The sequence below is a fragment of the Salarias fasciatus genome, chromosome 16 (assembly GCF_902148845.1).
Source record: "Salarias fasciatus chromosome 16, fSalaFa1.1, whole genome shotgun sequence".
Classification (NCBI taxonomy): domain Eukaryota; kingdom Metazoa; phylum Chordata; class Actinopteri; order Blenniiformes; family Blenniidae; genus Salarias; species Salarias fasciatus.
In genome coordinates this window covers 21,903,559-21,930,854 of record NC_043760.1, presented here as the reverse complement: position 1 = coordinate 21,930,854, position 27,296 = coordinate 21,903,559, and the positions used below count along the sequence as shown (strand labels likewise).

At 44.3% G+C, this 27,296-nt stretch overlaps 1 protein-coding gene across 2 annotated transcripts; it reads left to right on the top strand.

Annotated features, from left to right (window-relative positions):
- The first annotated feature begins 302 nt into the window (after positions 1 to 302).
- On the top strand, positions 303 to 27,073 carry LOC115402972 (activin receptor type-1). Of its 2 annotated transcripts, none has more exons than XM_030111686.1 (12): positions 303 to 674; positions 16,312 to 16,385; positions 17,223 to 17,468; positions 18,881 to 19,153; positions 19,321 to 19,587; positions 20,805 to 21,007; positions 23,040 to 23,139; positions 24,616 to 24,762; positions 24,887 to 25,162; positions 25,732 to 25,929; positions 26,502 to 26,632; positions 26,721 to 27,073. In XM_030111686.1, exons 2-12 carry the CDS (start codon positions 16,319 to 16,321, stop codon positions 26,853 to 26,855), a joined length of 2,043 nt encoding a protein of 680 aa, XP_029967546.1. In that variant the 5' UTR covers positions 303 to 674; positions 16,312 to 16,318; the 3' UTR covers positions 26,856 to 27,073. The 2 variants fall into 2 exon arrangements, with proteins under 2 accessions (XP_029967546.1, XP_029967544.1); XM_030111684.1 differs by having other exon boundaries at positions 20,802 to 21,007.
- Positions 27,074 to 27,296: the final 223 nt, after the last annotated feature.

Genomic DNA, 27,296 nt, shown 5'->3' with positions numbered 1-27,296 from the left:
GGAGAACATGCAAACTCCACACAGAAAGGTCCATCCAGTTTTTGCACTATGGACTGCATTCCACTTGTGCCATTACAAACAAAGACTCCATTCTTTTGATAATATTGATATTTGGGTTTTTAAAATGCAGCAGTTTTAAGTGAACAACTTTGCAAATAATTCTAAAATATGCCCGCTGGACCGTGTTTGTGTCAGTGAGCCCTTCTCCGGAGGCAGCCGTGCTGTGAGTGGGAGGAGGACGGGGTTTTACTGTGAAGCGCCGCCTCTCTCTCTCCGTGCGCGCCGCTGCGCTGCCTTGACGCGCCGTATAATTACAGTGAGCGGCTGAAGGTAACTTCCTCCAATCCTGGCTTTCTGCCTTTCCAAACGCTGCCGCCGGAGTGCGGCGGGCTGCGTCAGCCAACGCGAAGCTGGATTAGGTTATTAAAATGCCCCCCGGCCTCCCGCCGCCTCCTCCTCGCGGACACTGAGTGGAGTTGGGCACTTTTTTCTTTGGCTCCCCGGCTCGCGAGCTGCCGGCGTCATGTAGGCTCCGCTCCCCGGACTTTGGAAAACAAACCGGGTATTGTCGCCGAATTCTCGAGAGATGGCAGAGTAGTTCACCGAGGACCTCGCAAAAAAAAAAAACAAAACAAAAAAACACACACACACACTTCGGAGCGTCGCCCCTCAAGGTAAGCTGGACCGGGATGCCTCTGGAATGACATTTTAGCCGGAGTTCATGTGCGCGCACGTAACTGTAAAAATGCGTAAAGGCGCTTTGAGTGGACGTGGAAAAGTTTGCTGATTCGCTGGAAAAGGCTTCGTGACGCGCTCCCCACAAGAAGCCCCTGCCTCTCTCCCTCGCTCCCTCTCTCTGTCTGCTGTTTCCTTCCCAAAATCTTGGCCTGCTGTGTGATTCTCTTTGCAGCCGGAGACATTTCAATTGACGCGCATTTTCGACCTACATTCGCCAGACGTCTGGCTGCGCTGTGAGAAAGATGCTGTTTGGTGGACAAGAATGACAATAAGTGCCTGTTTTACAGCCGCGACTCTTCATAACAGTGTGTCATATTCTGCAGCCTGGCGATGTCACAACTAGTTGGGACTTTGCAGGAGTTTTTATTCTCTTTTTTTTTTTTTTGTCATGCGGTCAGTGGTTCCATCACGATCGCGCGTCTCCGTCCCTTGCTGGGCACTTTTAACATCACAATTGATGCCTTGCATGGAGGGGGTAGAGTGCAGGAACACCACTATCCGTCACAGACTGTCCTTGTGGCTCAGTCGTGTGCCTGACATCAGAGAAATGCACCTCCTGATGCCAAAGTGTTTGCACACCTCTTCCCTTCCCCTGGCTGTGGGATAATCAGACTAAACAGGAAATGTAATAAGATTGCAGGGGCAATCCAATGCAAAGCCGTTAGACTTGCTGATGGGAGGGTGTAAACTTCATTACAGAGGTGTTAATGCTGGCTGAAAACATTCAGAGATAATTGCCCTGATTACTAGATGTGTGAGTGGGGAACGTCTCACACTCAAGTGTTTCTCTCCTCTCTCAGAAGCAGCCCATTGTGAACCACGCTCCCACAAAATTACATTCCCACACACTGAACGTTGCGCTTCCTTCACTAGTCTGGAAGGGATTTGAATCTGCGTCATTTTTTTCCATTAGTATCTCTTCTGATTAAACATAGAAGCTTTCACATTTGGTGATGCACTCACTTGAAGTTGGCTGTACGTATGTGCATGACACTTTGACAGCCCGGTGCATTCAGCCACAGCGCCTGGGATCTGAGTCTTCTAATCAGTGCGGATTAGTGCCACTCAAAATGTATTTGGATGCTAATGACCACTATCGCCTGAATCTGCTGCATTTACACAGCTGGGAAAATTTCTAATGACTCAGAAACAATAGTAGAGACCCAGCAAAGTGTGGCACGTCATCTACTCCTTGGCTTCTGTGTCCAGATGGAGAGGCTCTGGAGAGTCCGACGAGGCCAAAGAAGCGGCTGAAGGACCACGGTTCGGGTTATTTGTTGGTAGTGTTTGTGTGATCTGGAGAATGTAACCTCAGAGCTGACCCGTCGCCAAGCTCCGGCCTCTCGGTGGGCGCCCGCCCTTCTCAGGGGCTTGTGCCGTGGAGTCTGGCTGATAGTGGTCTGATAAAGAGGACGACAGCCCGTCTGGGCTGGAGCTCCCCCTGCTCTGTTCAGCTGAGGAAACTCTCTCTCTCACACACACACATACACACACACAGAGCCTGGTCATCCTGAAGCTTTTGGACGTGAGTTTTCTTCTTGTAGGAGGAACTCATCTTCTGGTGCTTGTTTGTTCCAGATAGACATGGAAACCTTTTCCAATTCTTTACTCCAATTCTCTAGAATTTTGTTTGACAAAAATTACATGCTTCAAAAACAAGACTGAAAAAAGAAGACACCGAAATGCAGTATTTAGCAGGCAGCATCAAAGTTTGGGTTTGTTAGGCCTCCATGATTGTGGATAGGTTCAGCAAGACTGTGTTTGAACAAACATGTTGTAGTTAGTTGTGGTGATGGAAATTCCTTGTGTGAATTACATTCCGTCGCTGCTGTGGTCTGAATAAAAATAAAAAAAAAAAATCAAGTTAGTTCAAAGTGAACTCTTGGGTAAAATTTCAGCTGAAGAAAGTCTGAAGAAGTGCGTCTTGTCATTAGCACATTAATTCTTCTCATCACTTCCTGAGCTCCTCTCCCTCAGAAGAAAATGAGTTTTGGGGATTGTTGTGGCTTCGTTCGATCCCTCCAATGCGAACGCCACAGGGACTGAGTGGCCGGGAGATTATTCCACCCTTGAAACCTCTTTTCAAGGTAGTATCAGAGGTCACAGCAGAGACATGATGGGGTCTTTAGTGGAAACGGCGAGCCGGCGCGGTGGGAATACACACTCTGTGATGAGGGTATGCGCTGCACCTCTGTCAGGTCTGTGATGCAGGAAGCCACTGGCTGTTAAAAATCTCACATGGGGTGGTCTCACTTTCGTTTTGAGCAAATTGCTAGAAGTTGAAGCATAAAGGGTAAGTCGTTTAAGCGCTGTTGCTAAAGGTCTGTGTGAACTGGACTGGAGGTACCCCCCCCCTTTTTTTTTTTTTTTTTTTTTTTTTTTTTTAGTTTTTCCTCGATGATTTGCAGTTATGCCTGCCTGAATGCTCTCCCAACAATAGGAGCTTGTGGTTAGACCAACAGCAGGGCCCAGGAGTTTTGATTCCTGTCCCAATCATGTTAACAGCGAAAAGCCCCTTTGACCAATGTAAAGCATATTTGGAAGAAAAGAATGCAATCTAAAAACAATACGATAGAGTACAAAACTTTGTAGGGTCGGGTTGATTAAACAATCGTGATACATGAATACATGCTTCATATTGTGTTTCAGAGTATTGGCAATTCAGACACAGTCCAGGTTATTTTATTTGTGGGAAAACTGAGTGATGAAAAAGCTTCTTTGATCCAGGAGCCTTTTTATTAAAATACCTCTGTAGTCAACAATTGTTTTTATCAACCTTTGATGACGTACCAATCGTTTGTCCGAGCAAAAGCTTAGCATGCTCATAAAACAAATCACTTGTAACTTGTCAGAAATTAATTTTGGCTGTTGATTGCCCTCTTTGTATTTTTTTTTTAAAGAAAAAAATCCTGCTTTTATTGATGATCTGTAATTTTTTTCACCTTTGCTTGTGTTTTTGACAAGCTGAATAAGTTATGTAGAGTTTGGACACTTCAAATGTGTATGTAGCCTTCTGCATTTTTCAAAAAAAATATTAATACTGATATTAAAAATATTATTTGAGGCAATGAGTCAACTTTCCATCTCCACATGGCTGCTCCTCGAGTCCTCGACTGCAGATCTGCTGGCGGTTGTAACTGGACGTTGTAACGCCGCTGTAACTGTTCTGCAAAGTGTATAATTTGGCCACGGAGGTCTGAACATTTCATATAACATGCGAGGAGTAGATGTGGTGGTCGTGGGGGCAGACCTCAGATAGCAATCATTTCTCCGCCGCACAATAATTTGGCTGTCAGAAGCAGCTGGCAGTTTGGTTCGGAACAATATGCAGATGGAGGGCGAGAGAAGCGCTCGCCCCATAAAAGCCTGCCACGAGCGTCGGGAGGGGGGAGATAGAGGGAGGGAGGGAGGAGGGTGGCGGGCAGAGTGGTGTGTGAGTATATGCATATGTGTGTGTGTGTGTGTGTGTGAGAGAGTGTGTGTGGAATCAGGTTACACAGTCTGTCATTAACAAGGGAGATGCAGTTATGAGACCAAGATAGGCCGCTTCAAGTCTGAGCAAGCGTCTGAGGCCTCCATGTAGGTGGCTCGCAAGTTTGGGAAGAAAAGAGGGTAACGAGGGGGAGGAGGGGGAGGCCGTGTGTGTGTGTGACTGTACAGGACTTTGTGTGTAAGCAGGTGGGAGGATAGAAAAGGGGGCAGGATTTGGCATGAGACTAGCAACCTTCAGCTATCTTGCCTCACCTTTTGTCCATATGTATGCTTGCTCAGATGTGTGTGTGTGTGTGTGTGTGTGTGTGTGTGTGTGTGTGTGTGTGTGTGTGTGTGTGTGTGTGTGTGTGTGTGTGCGTGTGCGTGTGCGTGTGTGTGTGCGTGTGCATGCTTGTGCTTACTAGAAAGTTTGAATAACAGCAGACCTGGCATCAGATGAGGCAGTAGGCTGCAGAGAAACACTGCATGTGGGTTGAGTTTGCTTCTCCTCTCAGCTCTTGTCCAGCTTTTTAGAAAGGGGCCCTCTGTCTGCACTGTTATTTTTAGAGCAAAAAAAAAAAAAAAAAATCCTTGAGCCTTTTAATAATCATCAACCTTATGTGTAGCTCAAACACGTCGTGATGAGAGCAGCAGCAGTCTGGGACTTTCAGACTCTGAAGACCCAGCAGGAGTTGGGAAGTTAGAGGAGAAGAAGAGAACGAGATGAAAAGATGGCCTGTGTCTGTGCCAGATTTCTGTCTCCTCTCCACTGTTTGCTGTTTCAGAGTTCGCTCTCTTCTTCGTCTGGTGTCTCTGTACAGACTTATTGATTCCCCCTGTTCTGTGTTCAAATGTGGAAGAGGACCAGTGGAGACAGGGCGAAGGGAGACGAGACGCTGTCTACGCACGCACACACGTGCACGCACGCACACACACCGACAGTGCCCGTGGCACCTCGTCTCTCTCCACACTAACCCCAGACTGCACTGGAGACAGTCTGCAATACACATTTTATGAGCCCTTCACTCGCTCCAGTGCTCTTGTCTTATCGCTCAGCTGTTAGGGGGGGAAAGTTATGGCTTTGTTTCAGTTGCTGCTGCTCTCTGATCTCTTTCCCAGGCCCGTGCACGGCCTCTTGTTTGGTGTGGGCATTTTGTCTACGGATTGAAACTAATCTGCGTTTCATCTCGCGGTTTACGGGGTCGTAAACTGAAGCCGTTGTGTTTTGATAGCAGTGCTTGGCTGTCATTCGTGATGGGACTTGTCTGAATCGGTCCCGCCGATTCGCCGTGCTTGAGCCAAATTGGGTGTTTATGATGTTTCATTCAAGTAGGGCTTGGCAGTCTGGCTGGGATCACACAGCAACCAATTTTTTTTATTGGGCTTGCTTGTAATTCTTTTTTTCATTTACAGTATGTTTGCATTTTTTGAAAAGTTTAATTTATTAATTAGTTGATCTTTAGTGAAATGAAATATAATGGCAGATACTTCAATTCGTTGTCATGATTTAACCGTATTTCTTTATCATTCGCAGAAGTGATCATTCAGAACTATCCATAGATTATACTGAGCCAACGATACGTTGGCATTTTAGATTTTATGGCCAGGAAACTCCAGACCATAAAGACTTGACTGGCAGCAGGATGTCATGGCTGGGCTTGGTGCTGTATACTCCTTTATTGTTCTGTTGAAAGCTGTTTGCTAGGTGATTATCGTCTCAGTGGTGACGGGTTTGATCGATGCATGTTGGCCACACAGTGTGGTTTACCACGTTGCCCCCCCCCCCCCCCCCCCCCCCCCCCCCCCCTTCCCCCCACGACTCCTTTTTGCCCAGTTTTTGCTGTTAAGGGTGGAGAGCCAATGTTCCCTGAGCTTTGAGAAGCTCCTTGCATACCTTTCTGGTCTGTTTGCCTGGTTGACTCACTTCTCAGGGAGGAAAATGTGTTTAAAGCATGTACTGTGATACAAATCAAGGTGTCCCTTTGAGAGAAGTCTTGCCCCGGGCCAGTGAACTTTCTAAGATGGTCATTTGGAGGGAGAATGTTTGTGCATTCCTCTGTTGGCAAACATGGCTGAAAGACATTTAGATGGTGTTTGAATTGGCCGTTTCTAATGTTTTGATGGCTGTGTGGAAATTAATGTCTAATTGCTATGGCGACGACTGCATCCACGACTTGTTCAGTGTCTTCTCAGTGCGGTAAAAACTTTATCGTTGTGTATCATGAGACATCGAACAACACAAAGCTTTAATGCAACTTGTGAAGGAATCAGAAGGAATTGACTTGTCAGGTTTAGGTGTTGTCTTGCGGTCATTCAGAAAGTAATCAATCATTGCCCACACTGTGTGCAAGCTGTAGTCCCAACACAAGTCTTTCTGACAGTCTGTCAGTTTTTTTTTTTTTTAATGTCTCATCTGCAAATTGCAATCCTGTCATGAAATTCCATGAGAAACAAAGAGTAATTAGAATGTGTCTTTGTGCCATGATGGGTGCTTAGATAAGCGTGTCTGCGGTGTCAATGCTGAGGCCGAGGACAGGGTGGGACTACATTACTCTATTGTCTCTGATTACATTTGATCTGAGCCGAGTACCCGCCACCTCTGCCTTTGTGTGCCCTCGCATACACCCTGGGTAGCACTGTAGCCAAGGCACCAAGGCTTGCTATGCTGCTGCCTACTACAGTTAATGTGTGAGTGAGAATTGAACACAAGCAGGGGGGCATTTGCATTTGATTGCATTCCTCACATTGTAAAAAGGGGCAACTCCTGAGACTCTGCAGGACCCCGAGAGATAGAGGCTGGCCTGACCTAATGGGGCTCGGCAGATTTCACAGGTTCCTTCAGGGGATCAGAGAAAGATCCCCTGGAAGTGCCCCTTTGTGACCGAGAGGTTCATCAGGTTGGAAACAAAACGTGCACAATAGCTTTGCTTGACAGCTAGCAGAGTTATGTATCTTTAACACGCAAAGTGAAAAGTGTTAACCTGCATTGTAAAGTGTCCTAAAAGTCAGATTTAGGAAGACGGATAACAATTAGATTGCTAAGATTAGATGAGTTCAATCCTGTTTACTAAATGTTTTCAAGTGAAAATGGCAAAACCTTTGTTACATTTTGGCGGTCTGTTTAAATGTCAACGGTGCTTAGAGTCACTGAAAAGTCAGCTTTTTGAAAATGCTTGTCTCTGTCAACATGTAAACAGGGAAAACTAAACTTTTTTGAAATGTTGCTGCTGTGCATGCATGCTAAGATCAGTCTGTGCATGCAGGAGGATTCATCCATAGCAATATGCAGTAAGTTTTTTTCACTTTTGAATTGAACAGAGCTTCTCCAATAAAGTGTACGTTTACTACACCATCAGTTAGAGGTGTCCCCGACTAAGAATTTACATAGTCGAATCTGATTCGTCCGATCCTGCTGATGGTCGACTGATAGTCGAATCTATCATCTTTTCTTTTTTTTTTTCCTTTTTTTTTTTTGAATCATTTGAATATAGGCTAAGGCAGAATGTTGCAGTAATAATAATAATTTAAAAAAAAAACAGCGCAGGCAGGTAAAACAACACTTTTTTTTTTTCCTAAATACAGCTGAAACAGACTGGAACAAAGTGTTGGTAACTTTAAACATCAAACAAATTAAGTACTTCAAATGACCATAACCAAACCCACTTCTAACAGACGGGCTAAAGCATTTATTTATATGTAAAAGTTCTGCAGATAAGCTCAATTTTTTTGGCTTAACAATTTCTCACATTATCTGCTGAAATTAAAAAAAATAGGCTTAATTGCACTGTGTCGGGTCTGTTTCGCAGCGCAACATCCATGCAAAAACAAACACTAAATTAAAAAGAATTAGCCTTTTAGATAAATAAAAAAAAATATATATATAATAACCTAAAATATAAAAATTAAACAAAATAGAAGTCAGCATTAAAATTGAGAAGTGAGTGACAAACATCTCTCATACACCCAATTATCTGGCCACTGACCCGTTTAAGGTGGAAAGCCATAGTTGTTGTAGAATGATAAGAAAGGAGCTGCTGACACAACTTGCATTTGACTTTTTTTGGCTCATCTTTGACTTGTCCTGAAGTTTTTTTCCCAACATTGTGAGCCTTTTAAAGTTAAGCCAAATCACCACCGAGATGCTGCTCTGTGACGGTGCTCTGTGCAAAATCGGAGTGTGCCACTCACCATGGTGGTTCATTCACAAACACTATAGAATATTGAATAAAAGTACAAGTTAAGTAAATTTTTGCACAGTATATTTGATAGGCTAACATGTATATCAAATAGGCTTTATATCATGTTTATTTGGGAAAAAAACAAGCAATTCTATGTAAAATTAGTCTTTCAGCACCCCCATACAGCTGTAATGGAATGGTCCTCGTTTAATAACCACATTTTGTGATGCTTCGACTGTATGATTGGCAGTCGAATCAGGCCCCTTCGAACGAATCATCAAATCGTCAAATATCTGAGGACACCCCTACCATCAATAGATAATATGTGGAAACACATTTTTCCAAAACAATGAAGAACGACCGCTTATAGGAACTGAAGTGTTTACAGTGTTTCTGCTGTTTCCGTGTAAACAGTGTTTCCAAAGCATTGCTATTCTGAAATGGAAATGCAAAGCTAAGTATTTTCACCTGAAACACTGTAAATGGAGTCTTACAGTGGAGGCACTCCTTCATGAAGAAAAATAACCGAATGGGTGGTAGCACGTGTGTGCTGTATTTCTTTGTCTTCATGCGCACAAGCAACCTTGGGGCAGATATTCATTTATGAGTCATTCAAATGGTTTCCAAATGTCTTTGTGCTCGTGAAATATTTAGACAGTATTTATGTGAACGTGCCACTCAGCAGAAAGACACCTTGTAGGCATACATTTGGATCCTTGAAGGAGCCCAGCATTTTGAGGAGCTCAAAACAGTTTGGATTTACAAAGTTCAAAAGCAGCAAAACTCCACAGAGGCTTTCTGGGATGTTGAGTCGACGTCGATGAGTCAACATTGTGTTTGAACTTGCACGAAACCTTTTGGAATATTTCAACTTCTAAATGTAATGTTTGTGGTACTACTAATATTAAAAGGATAGAGAAAAGAGTACGGTTTAAATCCTCTTTCTCTGATTGAATTAAGGTTTTAAATGTTTATTTGTGAAGATGGTTTTGGTAAATCTAATTCGACAAACACCTCGTTCTTTGACACGTTCCCAAATTTGTATTTAACCTATTTTTCAACCAAGATTTTATGAGACCCACCTACGCAACGGACTGCAAATCTTTCTGATGCCGCACAGCGTTATACCTTACATTAGTTTAGTTTGGTTCTGCACTTTTGGAAAAAGCCGCTGTGACTGGGTCTACAGCTGCTCTTTTGGGAGGCTTTAGCCCCATATAAACACTGACTTTAAAATAAAGAAAGCACAAAGAAGGAAAGAATAAGGCCTTGACTGAAAGTGGAAGTTTGTTTCATTCAGCTGACTTCACACATCCCCCCCCCGAAAAAATGAAACTAGCCAAGCAATGGAGCAATTTAAAAACATCACTGTTCTTCTGGGTGGACACAGTCAACAGTAATGTCCATTTAGTCATCTGACCATGTTTCGGTCAGTCATCGCAGTTTGTCATCTACTCACAAGGAATGTTCTTAATCTTTTGAAAATGTTGTTTTCATCCACTTTCCCTGGTTACTGTGATGGCTTTGTTTTTATTCCAACTGAAAATGCTGCATTAGCTATAGGTCACTGCCTTTGGTCAACTTCCTGTATTTGCTTTGCTATATAATCCACCTGCACCGAAGTTCACTTACAAGACCGACCTTTTCACATGGTCACTTCCCGGTACTTGATCTGTACCAGGATGCGCTCGAGCTTTCCTACCTGCACAGATGAAGTGGCTAATCTGAGGACATGGACTCGGGTCTGCATGAAGCAAACCAAACAGCGCTGGTGTGGAAACCTTCAAACACTGATTTATCATGGTCAAGGTGGCTCAGTGAAAAAGGGTTGGCTCATTGTAAGTTTAGGATTTACATTGGAAATGCAGGCTGATAATTTTACAGATACAGTTTTTTTTTCTTCCATATTTGTAGCGGTTAGTAATGTCCTGAATCAGATCAGTGGATACCAGACCCGTCCTGATATTAGCGATTTTTGATTGATCGAATACCAGCAAATCCAGCCAATCACCTCGTTTGTCTGATTTTTTTTTATTATTTTTTTTTATGTCAGCTGCTGTCCTCTGAGCCCTATTTGGATTCTGAAAGAAACAGAAGAATGGCAACCACACCGTTAAGCAGCATTAGCAGTCCAGTGGTTCACATGTCAGCAGTCTGGAAGCATTTTAAGAAAAATGACTAAAACGGTTCAATGACTACTTGTAATATCTGCACAGCCACAGTATCAAGAGATAGGAGCACTATGAACACATATAACACAACAAACAAGACATTTAAAAGGTAAAGTAGACTCGACTATGCTGCGTTTACAGCAACAACTCAAGAAAAGTCTTTACAAAAAGGATAAGTACAATGAGAAGTGAAATGGCGATAAAGATTACCCAGGAAGTGATTGAATTCATCACTTTGGACAACCAGCCCTCCGACTTGGTAGAGAGTGCTGGGTTTTCCCGTATTTTGAAGGTTTTGGTATGTCCAGCCGTCTCGACATTACATAACAGACACCGGCTTAACAGAGCTGAACAACAAAGTACGTGACACCATATGGGACTGTTTGAAAGAGGAAGCCAGAGATATTATTTTCATGACCGATATCTGGAGCTCCGTTTCTTTCTCCCATGTCACTGCTGAGCCTCAGCGCACTTTGCTGATTACTGTGTATGCTGTGGTTTATTATAGTTATGTTTTCGTCAAACTGCTTCACTTTCAAGTGAGATTCATGTTTTTGAATTTTGATATCTTGTCCTGATTCAGGTGAAGTTGTTTATACCAATTCAAGTGGTGTAGAGATTTCAAGTGACTTTGTTATCTTCTTTTCAAGACAGCACAATGGTATTGTGATTTTTCTTGTGATTGAATAAAGGTAAAATAAGTTCTTATGTCATTCTGAGCATAATTTTGATTCTACAAGTGACTTTTACAATAATCCTAGGTGAGCAAAAAGCTTCTTCCAATGAAGCTTTTTTGCTTTAGACATCTTAGGCACTGTATTCTATAGCTACTGTAATCTACTATGAGAATTCTCGCAGTGTAGCAGAAACAATGTAAACATCAGATTAGGAAGGTATCAGTATCAGCTGATACTCATATCTGAAAAATCGAGTCTCTATCTGGGGTCAGAAAGTGTGATCAAGACACCGCCAGTAAAGATAATAGCACTTCAGCACTGAGGAATCATTACTGTGCATTCTTTAAAGGTTTACCATCTAAAGGTTGAACCCAGTCAGTGCATTGTCTTATACAGTCTTTTAACAGTTTCAAATGAAGGTTGTGATGACGGCTGACGCTCTCATTGTAGCTTTACTGATGAGCAGTGTTGCATTTAGCTCGGCTGAGACTGGTTTTCTACTGAGGTGAGTGTGTCGATGTGCTCAGCCCGCTCCGTGAATATGAATGTGGGCTGCTGCAAAGAGGACGACTTTCGCCCTCAGGTCTGCATTACACCCACATTCACCTAGGAGCGAGCCATCTGCGAGTCCCTGACGGCACGCTGGCAGTTTGGCTGTCTGGGTCTGGGTCTGAGCGAGGGACAGGGACACAAACAGCAGGCTCCGCATTGCCCCGCTCGCTGCCTGCGTCTCCTCCCGCCGCCCTGCAGTGTGCTGCAGTTTCCTCGGTGCCCAGGCTATTTGTGCCATGGCAACTCTTGCCAGCCTGCCAGCTCAGACACAGATTCCACCTCTCGTCTGCCTCTTTGCCAGCATGATGAGTCAGCAGCTCCTGCAGGGCTTCAGCCTCCTCCCTCCTCAACCTCAGTGATACACCACGCTCATCAGACAAAGTAGTGTTTTGTCATTCTCTCCTATAACTGACCTGAATACAAAAGAGACTGAATTATAACCCATCCAGTTAGACCGATGTTTTGGTTGTTGTGAAATCTACTTCAACAGCCATTTTATGAAATGTCACGTAGAAAGACTGGATTGTCGTGACAGTATTAGGTTTATTTTGAGAGTTGAAGATGTTGTAATGTGCATAAACTCTTGAACCGTGTTTAAATTGTCGTCTACTTGCTTTTTGAAGTTGGGTTGTATGAAAAAAAACAGCATTTGAGTGGCATGTTTAATCATCTCCATCTAATCACTTTAAGCTCGGCTCAGCTTCTTAGCATACTGCTTATCAAGACAGCCCTCTGGAGTGGGATCACTGGAAAGAGTCTGGAAAGGAAATGTGGCGTCACAAAATGGGAGCCATGATACGTAGGATCGCTTTCAAGTCCCTCAAGCAGAACTCTGCAGGAGTTTACCCCAACATGCTTTTCACTGGGGCGTGCCGACTCGAACTGTTTCTCTTGGATTATGCAGAGTTTCCTTGTACAAGGTCAGCACTTGGGTTTTTGAGTCATCATACAAAAAAAAATGAATCTGCAGTTAGGAAAAGTGTTTAGTCTTCAGACTAGAAAAACTGGAATCAAGAAGAAAGGTATTTTTATCTTGCATTGAAGGGAAACAATTTCCTTATTGTTTAATCATCTGTAAAACCTTTGAATGAACTCGTCACAGAGTCTGTTGGGACATGTTTCGACTGAGGTTAAACGTGAACACTGGTCCCCTTCACCGACCTCTGATTTGACAAAACTTTACAAATGAAGCCAGAAAATTACTCTCAACAACACATAAAAGCAGGAATAAAAAAAAAAAACAGTGGTCAGTTTCCAGATCTGTTCTCCATTTTAGAAAGTGTTTTCTTGCGGTTTCTGTGACTTGTGCAAATCTAATTTTGACCACATGAGATCAGACGGAGCCTCTGGGCTCCCCCTGTGAGCTCTGAGCCACTCTCTGGAGAAAGCCTTCTGTCGTCAGTACTGGTTTTGGAATAACTGTCGACTTGGATCTATGTGCATATGAGCACAATTTTTGCATACCTAAACAAAATATAGTATCTGTCTGCACTGCAGTGATTCAGCGATTATTGACACCTCTCTGTGCTTCGTCATGAATGAGCATCAATGCCAACAAAAGTGTTATAAACATAAATACAAGTCACTTCAGCTTTTTTTTTTTCTTAAACTTAAACACAATACTGAAGGGAGTTATAGTGAGGAGATTGTGTTGTTTAACGACTCAAACCAGATTTCTTCTTCATTCTCATGTTAAGACACATTTCATGTCATATTTCCTACATGTCGTATTGTGCTCAAGCTAATGAGATTATTAGTTCCAGCCACAATAAGCAGAGGGAAAATATATATCTAAAGTTATAATTACCTTGCAGTTTCGTGTTACAACGCCGCCACATCAGAGGACACTGGAAGAGGGAATAAAAGGAACGATTGGGGTTGAGACAGATAGAAGGGGGGGAAAATGAGAGCACACCCTTGGCAGGATGTCAGCGCTGTGAACACACACTACACGACGCTGCCAGAGAATTCAATACGCAAGGGTAGAGCGGTGCAACACACACACACACACACACACACACACACCCGCACACACACACACACACACCCGCACACACACCACAGCACAAAATTGTCTGCTCAGATCGTAATCACTTCTGCAGATGCTGGCCCTGCCTCTCTGTTTCCTATGAATCCCTTTTGAGGTTTCCAGTGTCAGGCCCGGTGCTGCCTGCGCATTCATCAAGGCAAGCTGTTAGCTCGTTTGACGATGTGTTAGCTTCTAGCCATGTGGGCTCATGCGAAGTGAATACAGTAATTTTGCATGCGTGGAAAATCTCGCCTCACTTTTTTTTTTTTTTTTTTTTTGCAGTGGGCATGTTAAGATTTCCATCTTTCACAGAGTAGCACAACATTACCAAGCACTTTTCCTTCTTTTTCAATAGAACCAGTAAAAATTGTGATATTCCAGATGCAGAATGTGAAAGTGCTCACATGTGACAGGATATTGAGATTAGTATTGTAGCGTCGGTGCAGGTTGAAATAAATGAGCGGTTTGGAATTTCACAAGCCCGACTTTATTTGAGGAACACAAACACATCACAAACTCAGCATCTTGTGCAGCAGCAGTACCGAAATAACTCCCAGCATAACATATAACACAGAACCCGGCCAAAGACACACAGTAAACCCTGAATAACATAACTTTATGGCACAAAATAACAACAACTTAAGAACAATAACACAATTGCTTTTAAACCAAGAAAACAGCCCGCCTCCAGAACATATCCCACAATGCCTTTTGGCCACTCACCCCAGGCTGCCGCTACAGCATGATCTAGGATGTCAAGGTATTTTTTTGCATTACATGTAAACCCAAAGACCAGCCAAATTAATAGACCCTGGGGTTTGAGCGTAGATTGAAATATCTGAGCGAACACAACGGGCTGCTTGGCTGTTTGGATGTCTGTGAATGGCTCTCTATAGCTTATTTAAAACAAGCATGTGTGTGGGAGAGGTGAAGTGAGAGTTTATTTGACGGCCCCATTGAGGATCTTTTGGCAGTAAATATAAACAAAAAAAAAAAATGCAACAAATCATTCACCGACGCTAATTGAGGCCATTAAGTGATTCCTGGTGACGCTCTGCTTAGTTAATTGAGGTGAGTTATTGATCAGTCACGATGGTGCGCTTGTTGCTGTCTTCTCATGAGTCAATATCAAGGTAGCCAGTTATTTATTTATTTTTTGGCATCTCTGTGTCTCTTTTGTTTCCTTCAGCCTCCCGACTGTACCGCCGTCCCTCTGCCCCCCCCCCCCCCCCCCCCCCCTCCCCCCTCTTCCTCCCACCAGCATGGTGCCCGTCTCCCCTCTGTCCCCCTGGGTGCCGACACTAGACGCCTCCTTGTCCCACCTCACCGCAGCCCCCGTCTCTCACTGACGCTCGCCGTGTCCCCTGCCCTCATGTGACCCACTGTCCCCCAGTTGCCCCTGGGCCATACCCCCACCCCGTGCCTCCCCATGCCCTCCTACCCACGCCGTGCCCCCGCTGCGCCTCCCCCCTCCCCTCTCCTCCGGTCCGGGGGGAGCAGACAGAGCTCCTGATTATCTCTGTGTGGCAGCCTCTGTTTTGTGCTCTGATTAAAGGAGCAGCATGTGGTCTGTGTGTGAGCGGCCTGTGCAGACGTCGCCGTTGGGCTAATGCTAACATTACGTGCTTAATCATTTATGTCTGAGAGACGGGCACAAAGGCTTGGGGGGGGGTGTGAGCGGGGGGTTAGGGGGTGCCGGGGTATTTATCAGTGGCACAGATGCATTCAGGCGCGCACGCACATGCTGCCAAGATAACGTCCCCGGTGCTTGGCGTATCATCGCGGGGGCACACTCGAGGCTCCGTCTCCACAAAACTCACTTATTATCCTTATAAAACGGGTTGTTTGGTGGGGGATTATTCCCCCCTTTAGAGTTTGTACTCTGAGTTAAACTGTTCAAATCTGTCACGTGATGAAGCAAACACACCCAACCCAGCCGCGCAGCGGTCGGTGGATGTTTCTACAGATACATTAAATATTGAAGGATAAGAGCGTCTCCAGGTCTCTGAGCGATAGTATTCAGGCACCTACACTCAGACTCCTCACTGTCCTACTCTCCTCCTCCTCTTCATGTCTGCTCCCCTCACTGCCAAGCAGCCTGTCCCTACAACACACACACTCACACACACACACACACACACACACACACACACTGAGCAGCCAATAGGAGAGCACCAGTCTCCCCATTGCTTGCCACTCATTGCCTTGTTGCCAGGACAACAGGAAGGCATGAGACCCACTTTACTTGAGCATTTTAAACTTGGTATTGACTTTTTTTCTGAAAACAAGAAAAGGTCTCCCTCTGTAAAATCACTCAGTCATACTGAGGTTGACAGTATACGGCCATTACACGCCTGGCCATAAAGATCCTGTTTACGAAGGTGATTTACAAATATTTGAAGAGCAGACTTGGATTTCACTGGTGCAATGTTGAAATCGCCACATAGTTTCGGACAAAATTGATGAATTATTTTCTGTGTTTTCCTAACGTCTAGGTCTACGATGACGAGTGGGAACGTGTCTCTGTTGGTTGTGATCGCCCTGGTCCTTCCCTGTTCTAGTTTGGAAGGTAAGTGTCTCATCACGCGACACTCTTATGGCCGTCCCCTACTGAATATGAACAGTTTTAGCTAGCTCCTTAATCACGGCACCACATCTGTGTTTTTATGGTGTACAGTGATGGTATGTGTTCCAGTGAGAGGTCCACTGATTGTTATTGTCATGGTTGTGCGACCACAGACGGTATCAGAAATTTCACATCAGCAGTCTCACTCCAGTCTGTGACTGCCACAGCCAATGGGAATTCAGCACATAATGACGCGATCATCAAAGCTGCAACCAAAACAATAGTTTTCAGAAGGAGGTGAAATGCTTGGCCCACATTCTCCAGCTGCGATCATGCCTGGATTTTTACCGGCGCATAAATTCTACTAGAAAAACTGCTTGTTATGCAGTCAGTCTTACTCTTACACCCATGTCACACAGTGCAGCAACTAATAAACTGGTAGGACTGCTGTAATCAGTCTGCAGGAGCCTGAAGGAGGTACACACTCGACATTTGTGACAGTATCTTTTGTATTCACCAGTTTTTTTTTCCCCTCTTTTTCCGCCCCTGCTCGGGCTGTTTACCTGTCATCTGCTGTCCGTCAGTGTTATTTTAAATAGCAGCAGCGGATCGCAGTGGAAAGTGTTTCTTTATTATTATTTTTGCACGTCACACACTTTTTCCCTGTGCATACAGGATATACACACACGCGGTGTGGAGATGATTAAGCGCCGATCATTTACATTTACGGCCAACAACATGAGGGGGGAATATTCCTCCTTATTGTTAGTCATTCAGTATCCATTTGAAGAGGAATGCTCATTCCTGACAAAATTGTCTCGGTGTGTTTTCCCCCCTCAGGTAATGGCAGTACGAGAAATGAATGTTTGTGCGATGGGCCATCTTGCTCCAATGGGAACCAGTGTTTTGGCCATCAGTGCTTCACCTCTCTCTCCTTACTCAACGGGACATCGGTCTTTAAAAAGGGCTGCATTAAGGATAATGAGGAGGAGCTCCTCCGCTGCAGAAGCGCACCAACTCCTGAAGTGGTGGTGGAGTGCTGCTCGGGGTCTCTCTGCAACATGAACGTCTCCTTACAGTTTCCAGGTAAAGATGAGCCGTTCGCAGAAAAATGTCGTGGTCTACTGCTCTGAGCTCTGTTATTCAGTCTCAAAAAATACAAATAAGTGAGGTATACATCTTTTGCATCGCTTTATATTTTGTGCCATCTGTGTCTTCTGCAGTTTGTGTATTTATCTGTGTTGATTTAACGCCTTTGTTGAGTGTTTGGTTAGCTGCACCCGTTTTGTTCTCCGTGCTTTTGTGCTTTAACGCGAGTCAGTTTACAATGAAATGTCTACAAATCGGAGCTTGCATTTATAGAAACAGTTTCACTTTTGATTGAATGCTGACTCTTTACAAAGATTCCAATCAATGATGTTAAATGCAGTTTATCCAAACAAACAGTTGTATAGATACAAGGAAAAAAATTAACAAACAGGTCTGTTACTATACTGTGTATGCCTAATAAACGGGTCACAATATCTATTGAATAAAGCAAAGCATTTTAAGCGCTCAGAAATCAGCTGAAAACAGTTTTTCACCAATCAGTAAAACAATCCGAAATACACAAAAAAGTCAAGTTAAAAACCATTTACTGGATTGCAGACCAGTTTGCCGGCATTCATCTTGCTGAAGACCTGACAAACAGGAGAGACCTCATGAGCCAGGGCAGCAGCTTTTTATGAGGAACGCTGGTGAAGACCAGCCGTCATTTATACTCTGGAGGCTTTACCCGTCCTCCATCTGCAAATTATCAGTGAAATGCTGCTTAAAATAATGTGCTTTTTTAATTCCATCAACTCTGGGCAATTTCTTCAATGGCTAATAGCATCCATGCAGTTATTTTAAAACGGATATCATAATTTTAAAATGAAGCCAAAGAGGATGATGAGTGGTTTCATTTTAACCAAAAAAAAGGTTGTTTACCTTTGTAAATATGTGTTAACATTACCAGATTAGTGGGGTATTTGCTGAAGAATGAGGGGATTTACCTCCAAAACATAACTCTGCTTCATAGCAGCTATAGCTATTTAACAACCGACAGGACAAACACAATTCAGAAACACTTCTTCTAAACTCTAGGTAAGGTATTGACTTTTGGCTGAGCTCCATGTTGAGTAATATTACTGCTAAATATCATAAGATTAACATATTCAGTTTCAGGTTTTGTTCCCACTGTTTATCATGTCAATATTAAAATGATCCATGTACTAAATACTGTTTGAAGCCTAGTTTGTACGCACATCAGTTAAACAATTAATTGATTTAAACAATATCAAGCAGGGAAAGAGTTCCCCTTACTTTTAAACTTACTCAAGTGGCCTCTTGAACGAGCGGCCGCGAACACGGCGTTTCCAACCTGCCCGCTCTGATGTGAGTGAATGCCATTTAATTTAATGGCTCGCTAATGGTATTGCTGTAATGGGGTTTCCCATATCTCTGTTTCCTCTTATCAGATGTACGACTGTCTGCTGGCAGACCGGTCCTCGGAGACCAAGAGTGTGTGTGCGAGGGCGGCGTGTGTGAGCGCGACCGCCGCTGCGCGGGCCAGCACTGTTTCTCCTCCATGACGCTGATTGATGGGGTGGCCGTCCAACAGAAGGGCTGCCTGAGGGACGACGAGCGGGGCAGAGCCACCTGCACCATGCCGCCCTCGTCGGATCGTGTTGTCAAGTGCTGCCAGGGCCATCTGTGTAACATGAACGTCACTGTGCAAGCTCCGGGGAAAGGTGACTTTGTACACATTGTACACATTTTTTTTTTGGCTTGCGCTCATCATGTGCCTTATGTCACATAAATTTATACAAAATTGAGGATTTTTTTTCGTGTATTAGAAAAAGAAGATTTAGATCTTCACATTTTCTAATAAATATTCTTTTGTTCGAATCTTTTGCAGCAGAAGAAATGAAACCCCTGAGTAAAGATGAGCACGAGTGTGTGTGTGAGGGAAGCGGCTGTGCAGTGGAGAGCCGCTGTCTGGGCCACCAGTGCTTCACGTCCCTCACGGTTAACGCCGGATCCCTGCTGTACCAGAAAGGCTGCTTTAAGATCTACGAGCAGAGCACGCTGACCTGCAAGACCCCGCCGACCAGGGACCAGATCGTGGAGTGCTGTCAGGGTCACCTGTGCAACATGAACAGCACCGTGGAGCTGCCCGTCAAAGGTACGGCGTGCGGACGGCCCGGGATACGTCACGTGTTCGAACATTGTCCAGGACTTTCATTTGCTCCATCTGTTGATTTCTGTTTTGAACTTTGTGTACTTTCAAGTTAATCCCTTCACATAAAGACATTTCGTTCATTCAAAATCAGAATGTAGGCTTTTATTGCTTTTTTCCCCCCTTGATTGTCTATTTATTTCATATTAATCTAAGGAGCTTAGAGAAAAATACATTTGAATCGGTCTATAACCTCCGCTGTGACGCTTTCGCCATCAGGTGTGAAATGATCTGACACGGCTGTTCAGATGGTTTCTGTTGGCTTGAGTTGCACCTCTCTGTGGTCACACTCCTGGCACCTCATGAAACATATGAGAGGGAGGTTTTGAATATTATTATTTAGTCACGGTCCACTTCTCCCCTGCCTCTCAGTGGCTGTCAGGAGGAGAGACTGCCTGGTACTGGAGGCGACATGAAGGGACGGAAGGTTTTGGACTCAGATGTTCTAAACATGGAGTTACTGTCGTTTTTCTATTAATTGTACTTTTTACTCTACAAAGGCTTTTGTAGCAAGTTAATGAATATGTATGTAAAACTTCTGTTATTTAACATAGTGTAAGATGGGGTCACACCTTTGACCTTTACTATATATCTTCTCGGGTGACCCGAAAACACAAAATGTAGAATGTTGTTTCTTTATGTGAAGCTTTAAAGCGGAGTCGCTCCCCTCCTGTGTGTCTGAGCTCTCAGAAAGTGTCCCCAGTTAGGTGTTGGAAGAAGGAGTTCATTCTGCAAGTTGAGAAAAGGGGATCATTGTCTGTGCCGCTGACAGAGCTGAGCAGTCTTTCCCCGGGAATGTTTGGAAAGTGTGAATGGCGGTCAGTCAGTTCCTGCGGCTGGCCTCCGCTGACTTGATGAGATCCGCTTTGTGTGCGTATGAGTGAATGCTCATGTGTACGTGCGGCCTTTTCCCCGACACCCCCCACCCGCCTCGCAGGGTTTGTTCCTTCAGAAGGTTTGCACAGTGCGGCAAACCTGTGATTTGTGTTTGGTTGAAGTGCAGCATGTGTGGTCCAGTCAGACAAAACGGCTCCAGCAAAGGAGAGTCGGCTTCAATGGGACAGATTTTCAGGCTAAACTCTAAACACCTTTTATGTTTCTTAAAAACAAACTTGTTTTTCACGGTTTTGTGTTTTCCCCCCCCCCCCCTCACCCTCCAGCAGACGAGCTCTCCAGCCACAGCGTGACCACGCTGGCTGCCGTCATCGCGGCTCCCATCGTCGTCCTGGTCGTCCTCTCCGTCATCGCCATACTGGTGTTCAGGCGGATTCACCACAACCAAATGGAGAGGTTAACGTCACGAGATGCTGAATATGGGACCATCGACGGCCTGATTGCGTCGAATGTTGGCGAGAGCACTCTGGCGGTGAGCGGCGGCCGCTGTGAAATGAAATCATGACCAAAAGAACTCAGAAGTTATTCTGGTTAGACTGAAATGTTACCCTATGGCCCTCTTTCTGTAATTATGTGTTGTATAGACTGTGAGCTTGAGGAGGATGAACTTAGACGGTGGGATTAGTGGGAATTCTTCCTGTGTTTTGTATATAAGCACCACATGCATGGTAATGATAGATGTATTCTCTGTGACATAGGAGACGGTGTTGAGATTAATCCACGCGTTGGGTGGTTCTGTTTTTAAGAGTTTTATCTTACACCACATGATTGAATTTTAAAGAATAATGTCTGCAACTCCGTTCATGGCTTTATGTTGTATGTTTGGTAATGAAATTTGAAAGAATTTTGAAGCAGGTAAAGATGCAGTTCTCTGTGTGTAAGGTCTTCCTCAAGAGTATTTCTAGATGTTCTGTTAGAGTTGAAGCAATTTAAAACTAGACGCAGTTGCATGAGGTTTGTGTGTGAACGTGTGGGCAGTACTATTGATGAGATTAGAAAAAACAAAACTTGTTTTGCACCTTCTCGGTCGTTCTTCCACTCCTTTTCAGGAATGTCTTTAGCGTTTTATTTTCCTCTCCACTAAACCCAGGGACTCTGAGCCTTTCTACAGAGTGGTTTATGTTTTGAGGCCTGCTAAACTGATCCAGAGTTTAGGTGGAGTCCTGTGGTTTGCGTTGGGCCCGAAAGACAGCCCTGCGCGTTCGCTGGCTCCCTGCGCTGTGTAATCAAGTTCAGCAGAAACTTCTCCCAGAACAGTTGGCACTCGAACAAAACCCAAAGTTGCTGCCATCAGTTTTGTAACTTTATATCTTCGCAGAAACCCATCATGTCTGGCAGTTATAAAACCACAAACCTTAATGGGAATCATGCCATAGCGCTTTAATTTTCACATCATCCATTAATTTTTTATCATGACATTTTAAAAAAACAAAAAAACAAAACATGCCTGACTGCTGAATTATAGTTTATTTATTTATGTATGTGTGCAACACACACGCACGCACACACACTCCATCTATTCCCAGAGTCCATCAGTGAGCCTGGCAGTGACGGCCCTGAGTGTTTGCCCCAGCATAATTAAAAAGTGCTTGGCGCTTGGCAGCGTCGTGAGAAAGGTTATTAGGAACGGTGTTGTGCTTGTGAGCAGCAAATCGGACCCGAACACATGTGGCCGCCTCTCCGCTGCCTGCTGCCTGCTGCCCAGACACCCTCAGTGATTATTATGATATTACAGCGCTGATTGCATTCTGCTGCTTAACGGCCCGGCTCAAACAAAACCCTCCTAAAACACAATCCTCCTGTACCAAAGAGAGAGATTTAAAATCTCTGCAGAGCACCTCATCATTTTTATCTATTTATTTATTTTTACCGCCACTGTCTTGCTTTCCTGTGTTGTGTTTCCAAATTGTTTTCTCTGGCAGCCCCTTGCATTATGCATCTATTTATCTTAAGCATCACTCGTCTGTTTTTCAATTCTGGTTCTCCCCTCCCTGTTTAGTCATTTGTTTTGCCGGCCTGCTGCTGCCTGAGCTGCTCTGCACTGCCCTCCTGCGTCAGCGCCGGGCCGCTGCACGTCTTACAGATGAGATAAAAATAAAAGGCTTAGCGGCATTGCGCCTGTTTTGGAGTCTGGCTCTTGGATTAGATAAAATCTCCAGCGCCCACACCGGTTACCACGGGAGGGGGCGGCACTTCTGTTGTTTACTCAGCAGGGGGCACTCTGCACCTCCAGCACAGACACACCCCCACACACACATTATCCTGGTGTACACATGCACAGCTTGCTCCCCACCATCCCATGTGGGTGCCACATCAAAGACGGCCTGCTTGTATTAATCTCCGTCTGAGTCCCAGATGCTCCGTATTTCATCATTTTTTAAGCTTGAGCCACTGGACTCCTTTGGGAAGGTTTTTCAGTCAGATCGCCCAAAATATACACAGACTCTCTGAAATACACAAACTCTCTGCCCTTCGCTTATAGTCGCTTCTTTTCTCTTTGCCAGGATCTGCTGGATCACTCCTGCACGTCGGGAAGTGGATCGGGGCTCCCGTTCCTCGTTCAGAGAACTGTTGCTCGACAAATAACGCTCAACGAGTGCGTGGGTGAGTGTCCCGTTAAAGGTTGTTTTTGTATTCGTGATGCAGCCTCAGTCAGCGCGGCCTCATTCATTTCGGCGAGGCTCTCCAGCTGTACTGACACATGGCCCTCTGGCAGGAAAACGTGTTGAATTCCAGCTGCAGAGGATGCCGCTCCTCTGAGCTGGGAGTAGCCGCACAGCATTATGGGCCGTTACAGATGTGCACATACACCACAGGAATTATTAGCAGTTAATCTAAGGTGTTTTTCTTTTTTGGAAGTGTTCAAAGATGAACAGAACAACTAGCATGCCAATTAAAGTAGGTTTATACTTAATTATAATGGAAATAAGATGGATTAGAAACAAATAACAATACAACAGTAATCATTTGAAATGTGTAAGATCGATCAACACTGAAGCTGTGTCTTTATTAAGTGTTACAAGAGTTTGCTGTTCTGATATTGAGAATCGTTGAGTTATGTAGGATTAAAGAAACATCCTTATTTCAAAGAAGTGCCGTGGAAGATAAAGGATTATTCCATGTGTAATGTTTGTGAGGCCTGTAAAACCATACAGTTCAAAAACTCCAAGAACTTAAGGAAATGGCAGCCGCCTCTGCCGGTGTGTGAATGTGTGTGTGACTGGCTAGATGTGATAATGCAGTGTAAAGCGCTTTGGGGTCTGCTAATGCAGAGGAAAAGCGCTATATAAGTGTAGTCCATTTACCATTTACCTCTTAAATGTACTTGAAACCTGTTAAATATATTTCATCTGAGCCTTTAAAATCAGGATTTGGCATTTTACTACTTTTTAGCGTCTCAGGAGTTACTGTTACTAATGCTCATGTTCTTATAAACAGGAAAACACACTGCTGTAGTTGTTTGAGTGTACAGCTCTCTCTGTGGCCGCTAGGGGGCAGTAAATTAACCAGGCATTTACACTAATATCACTCTTTAACAGAAAAAAACAAATTTGCCACGTTTCTTGGGAAACTGTTACCTGGTTGAACATCAGATAAATTCATGTGTATTTTATCAATTTATTTATCTTTCTGTGATACAGACTGATTGATTAGATGATAACTTATTCTGCCTTCAGTTTTTTTTTTTAGTTGCAGCTGGATTTAACAAACATTAAGCTTTTTAGTGTCTGAATGATAAATATTTATTACTAATCAATGTATCTTGAATTAATTTGTGTATTGTGTGTGAAGTTCGACAATTGGTGTGTGTTCAATTGGAATTTTTTGTTTTCTTTCTTTACTTTGATTATGTTCTGATTTAAATATATTCCATATTCTATGAAATGAGTCTTCCTTCAGATTGAGTAGTTAAGTTAAACTTCACATCTTGGCTTTCTTTTTTTTTTTTTTTTTAACGGTTACCGTCTAACTGAGACAATACGTGTTTTTTGCCCTATTCCATTCATAAGGACACCCTTATTTTTGAAAGCATGGACACTTGTTCTGCTGGTTGATTCCCCTCGTCTGTCTGCCTGCCAGGTAAGGGCCGTTACGGTGAAGTGTGGCGGGGTCAGTGGCAGGGAGAGAACGTCGCCGTCAAGATCTTCTCCTCCAGAGACGAGAAATCCTGGTTCAGGGAGACTGAAATCTACAACACTGTGCTGCTGAGACACGAGAATATCCTGGGTATGCAGCATTTTCTACATAATCTATGATGATGTACACACCTTGTGTTTTTGATGCGGTGCCTCATTTGTTCTTTTGTATTTGAATGAATAACGTTGAGTAATTTAACCGTTTCCCTTCGCAGGCTTCATCGCCTCGGACATGACTTCGAGGAACTCCAGCACTCAGCTGTGGCTCATCACCCACTTCCACGAGATGGGCTCCCTGTACGACTACCTGCAGCTCAGCACCCTCGACGCGCCCGGCTGTCTCCGCATGGCGCTCTCCATTGCGAGCGGCCTGGCGCATTTGCATGTGGAGATCTTTGGCACGCAGGGCAAGCCGGCCATCGCCCACCGAGACCTGAAGAGCAAGAACATCCTGGTGAAAAAGAACGGGCAGTGCTGCATCGCTGATCTGGGTGAGGGTTACTGTGTTTGTCAGATAATTTAAAATGGGAACCTTTCTGTAGAGATGTTCAATATGACGCACTGGGCAAGCACAATAACAGCTGCTGAATATTTCAACATAATATGGCCTCAATAAAAGCTGTTAGAACTCATGAGCTCCCTTAAAGCTAATGAAGCGGCTCAATGGGCATTGTATAAGACATGCGTCTGCTGAAACGTCGCTCTCCTCCCGCATTTCCACTTAGCCGTATTTGTCGTCAAATTAGGATGCGCATCCGAAACTAAATGTTGAACCTAGCCTTTAACTAAAAACACATTTGCAGGACCCGGGAACAATTTATCTAATCCACCAATGTTCCCTTTGAGGACGCCTGAATAACATCTAATGCAGGTACGAGCCATAACCCGGCGACGGGCTTCACATGCTGGCTCGGATAAATAAATTCTCTCCTGGGTGACTCATTTTGGTGCCCCGATAAACATGGCAGCAGTTGTTTGTCTTCTCAGCGAGTTGTTGTTTTGGAGGACATCCTGTGTGGATAAATAGGGCTAAAGAGGACTTCTTCATTTATTGTCGCAGGTTTGGCCGTCATGCATTTTCAAGACACCAACGAGCTGGACGTGGGGAACAACCCCAAAGTCGGCACCAAGCGCTACATGGCCCCCGAGGTGCTGGACGACTCCATCCAGATGGAGTGCTTTGAGTCCTACAAGAGAGTGGACATCTGGGCCTTGGGCCTCGTCCTGTGGGAGATCGCCAGGAGGACGGTGAGCAACGGTGAGTCCGGATTTCCCACTGTCCTCTCCCCTTATTTATGTTCTCAGCTGTTAACACCCACTGGACTGTCTGTCATCCACGTCTCTGATCAGAAAAGGCATGTCGGTATAGCCGGTTGGATGCGTTGAAAATCCTTGAAAACACTTAACACCGATACGGCTCCGGTCCCCTGATTTAACACGACGACGCAGAACTGAGTGAAAGCTTTTTCTGCTCCTGATGGGAAGATCGGCCCCCGACGAATGTGTCCCTCCGTCCACTTTGTGTCTGTGGTTTGTAGAGTAAGCAGAAGCATCTGCGCCCATTTACGTGAAATAAAATCCACTTTCTTCATTCGCCGTCAAATCAGTTTTATCACTTTATAAAAGGAACCGGGCTTTCAGAAACACTTACGGTATTGATTTACCCTCGCCGCTGTAACCTCACTGCTGGTTTTTCCCACAGCTGTGCTTTAGTGCAAAACCACAACATGAATCTTTTTTTTTTTTTCCTTTTCTAATCCACCTGTTCTTGTATATCAAGTCATTTATCAGTTTAAGCTGCTATGTGTGCATTCTCTGCTGTGTCTGCAGGCATCGTGGAGGACTACAAGCCGCCGTTTCATGACCTGGTGCCCAGTGATCCCAGTTTTGAGGACATGAAGAAGGTTGTGTGTGTGGACCAGCAGAGGCCCATCATCCCAAACAGATGGTTTTCAGACCCAGTGAGTACATTTCAAATCAACTATTCCAATTGTATTCGTGTTGAGGCAGGATGCACTGATGTTTTGTTTTTCCTCTCTTCATTCATAGACTTTGACCTCCATGGCTAAACTCATGAAGGAGTGCTGGTACCAGAATCCTTCGGCCAGACTGACGGCGCTGCGCATCAAAAAGACTCTCACAAAGATCGACAACTCCCTGGATAAAATCAAGACGGACATTTGAGCGTTTCTCCTGAAGGGACAGCAGATGAATTAAAGGGCCTTCCAGGACATCCAGGGGATGGATTATCTTAAAAAGACTCTCAGAAGAGAAGGGACTTCATGGGTTCACGGGCCCTTATAGCGGCACTGACCTGTATTTATTTTAAAACTGTTGGAGGGACACAATTTGGAATCCAAAGATGGCTTTCCGGGCATTTCTAAGACTGCTGCTCGTCTTGGGGGGGAAAAAAAGAATATATCGAGTCAACTTATATCATAGGAAGTGAAATGTTTGAAAGGTTCTTCTAGGAAGAAAGTGTTTCCTGGGCATTTGAATAGGATTACATTTGTTAGACATGCAGATTTAATTTCACATTTTTTTTTTTTTTTTAATATCTGAACATAACAGTTTCACTCTTTTATTCTCATCCGTGCGACGTTTGCGTTGCGGGGAATCCGTGTG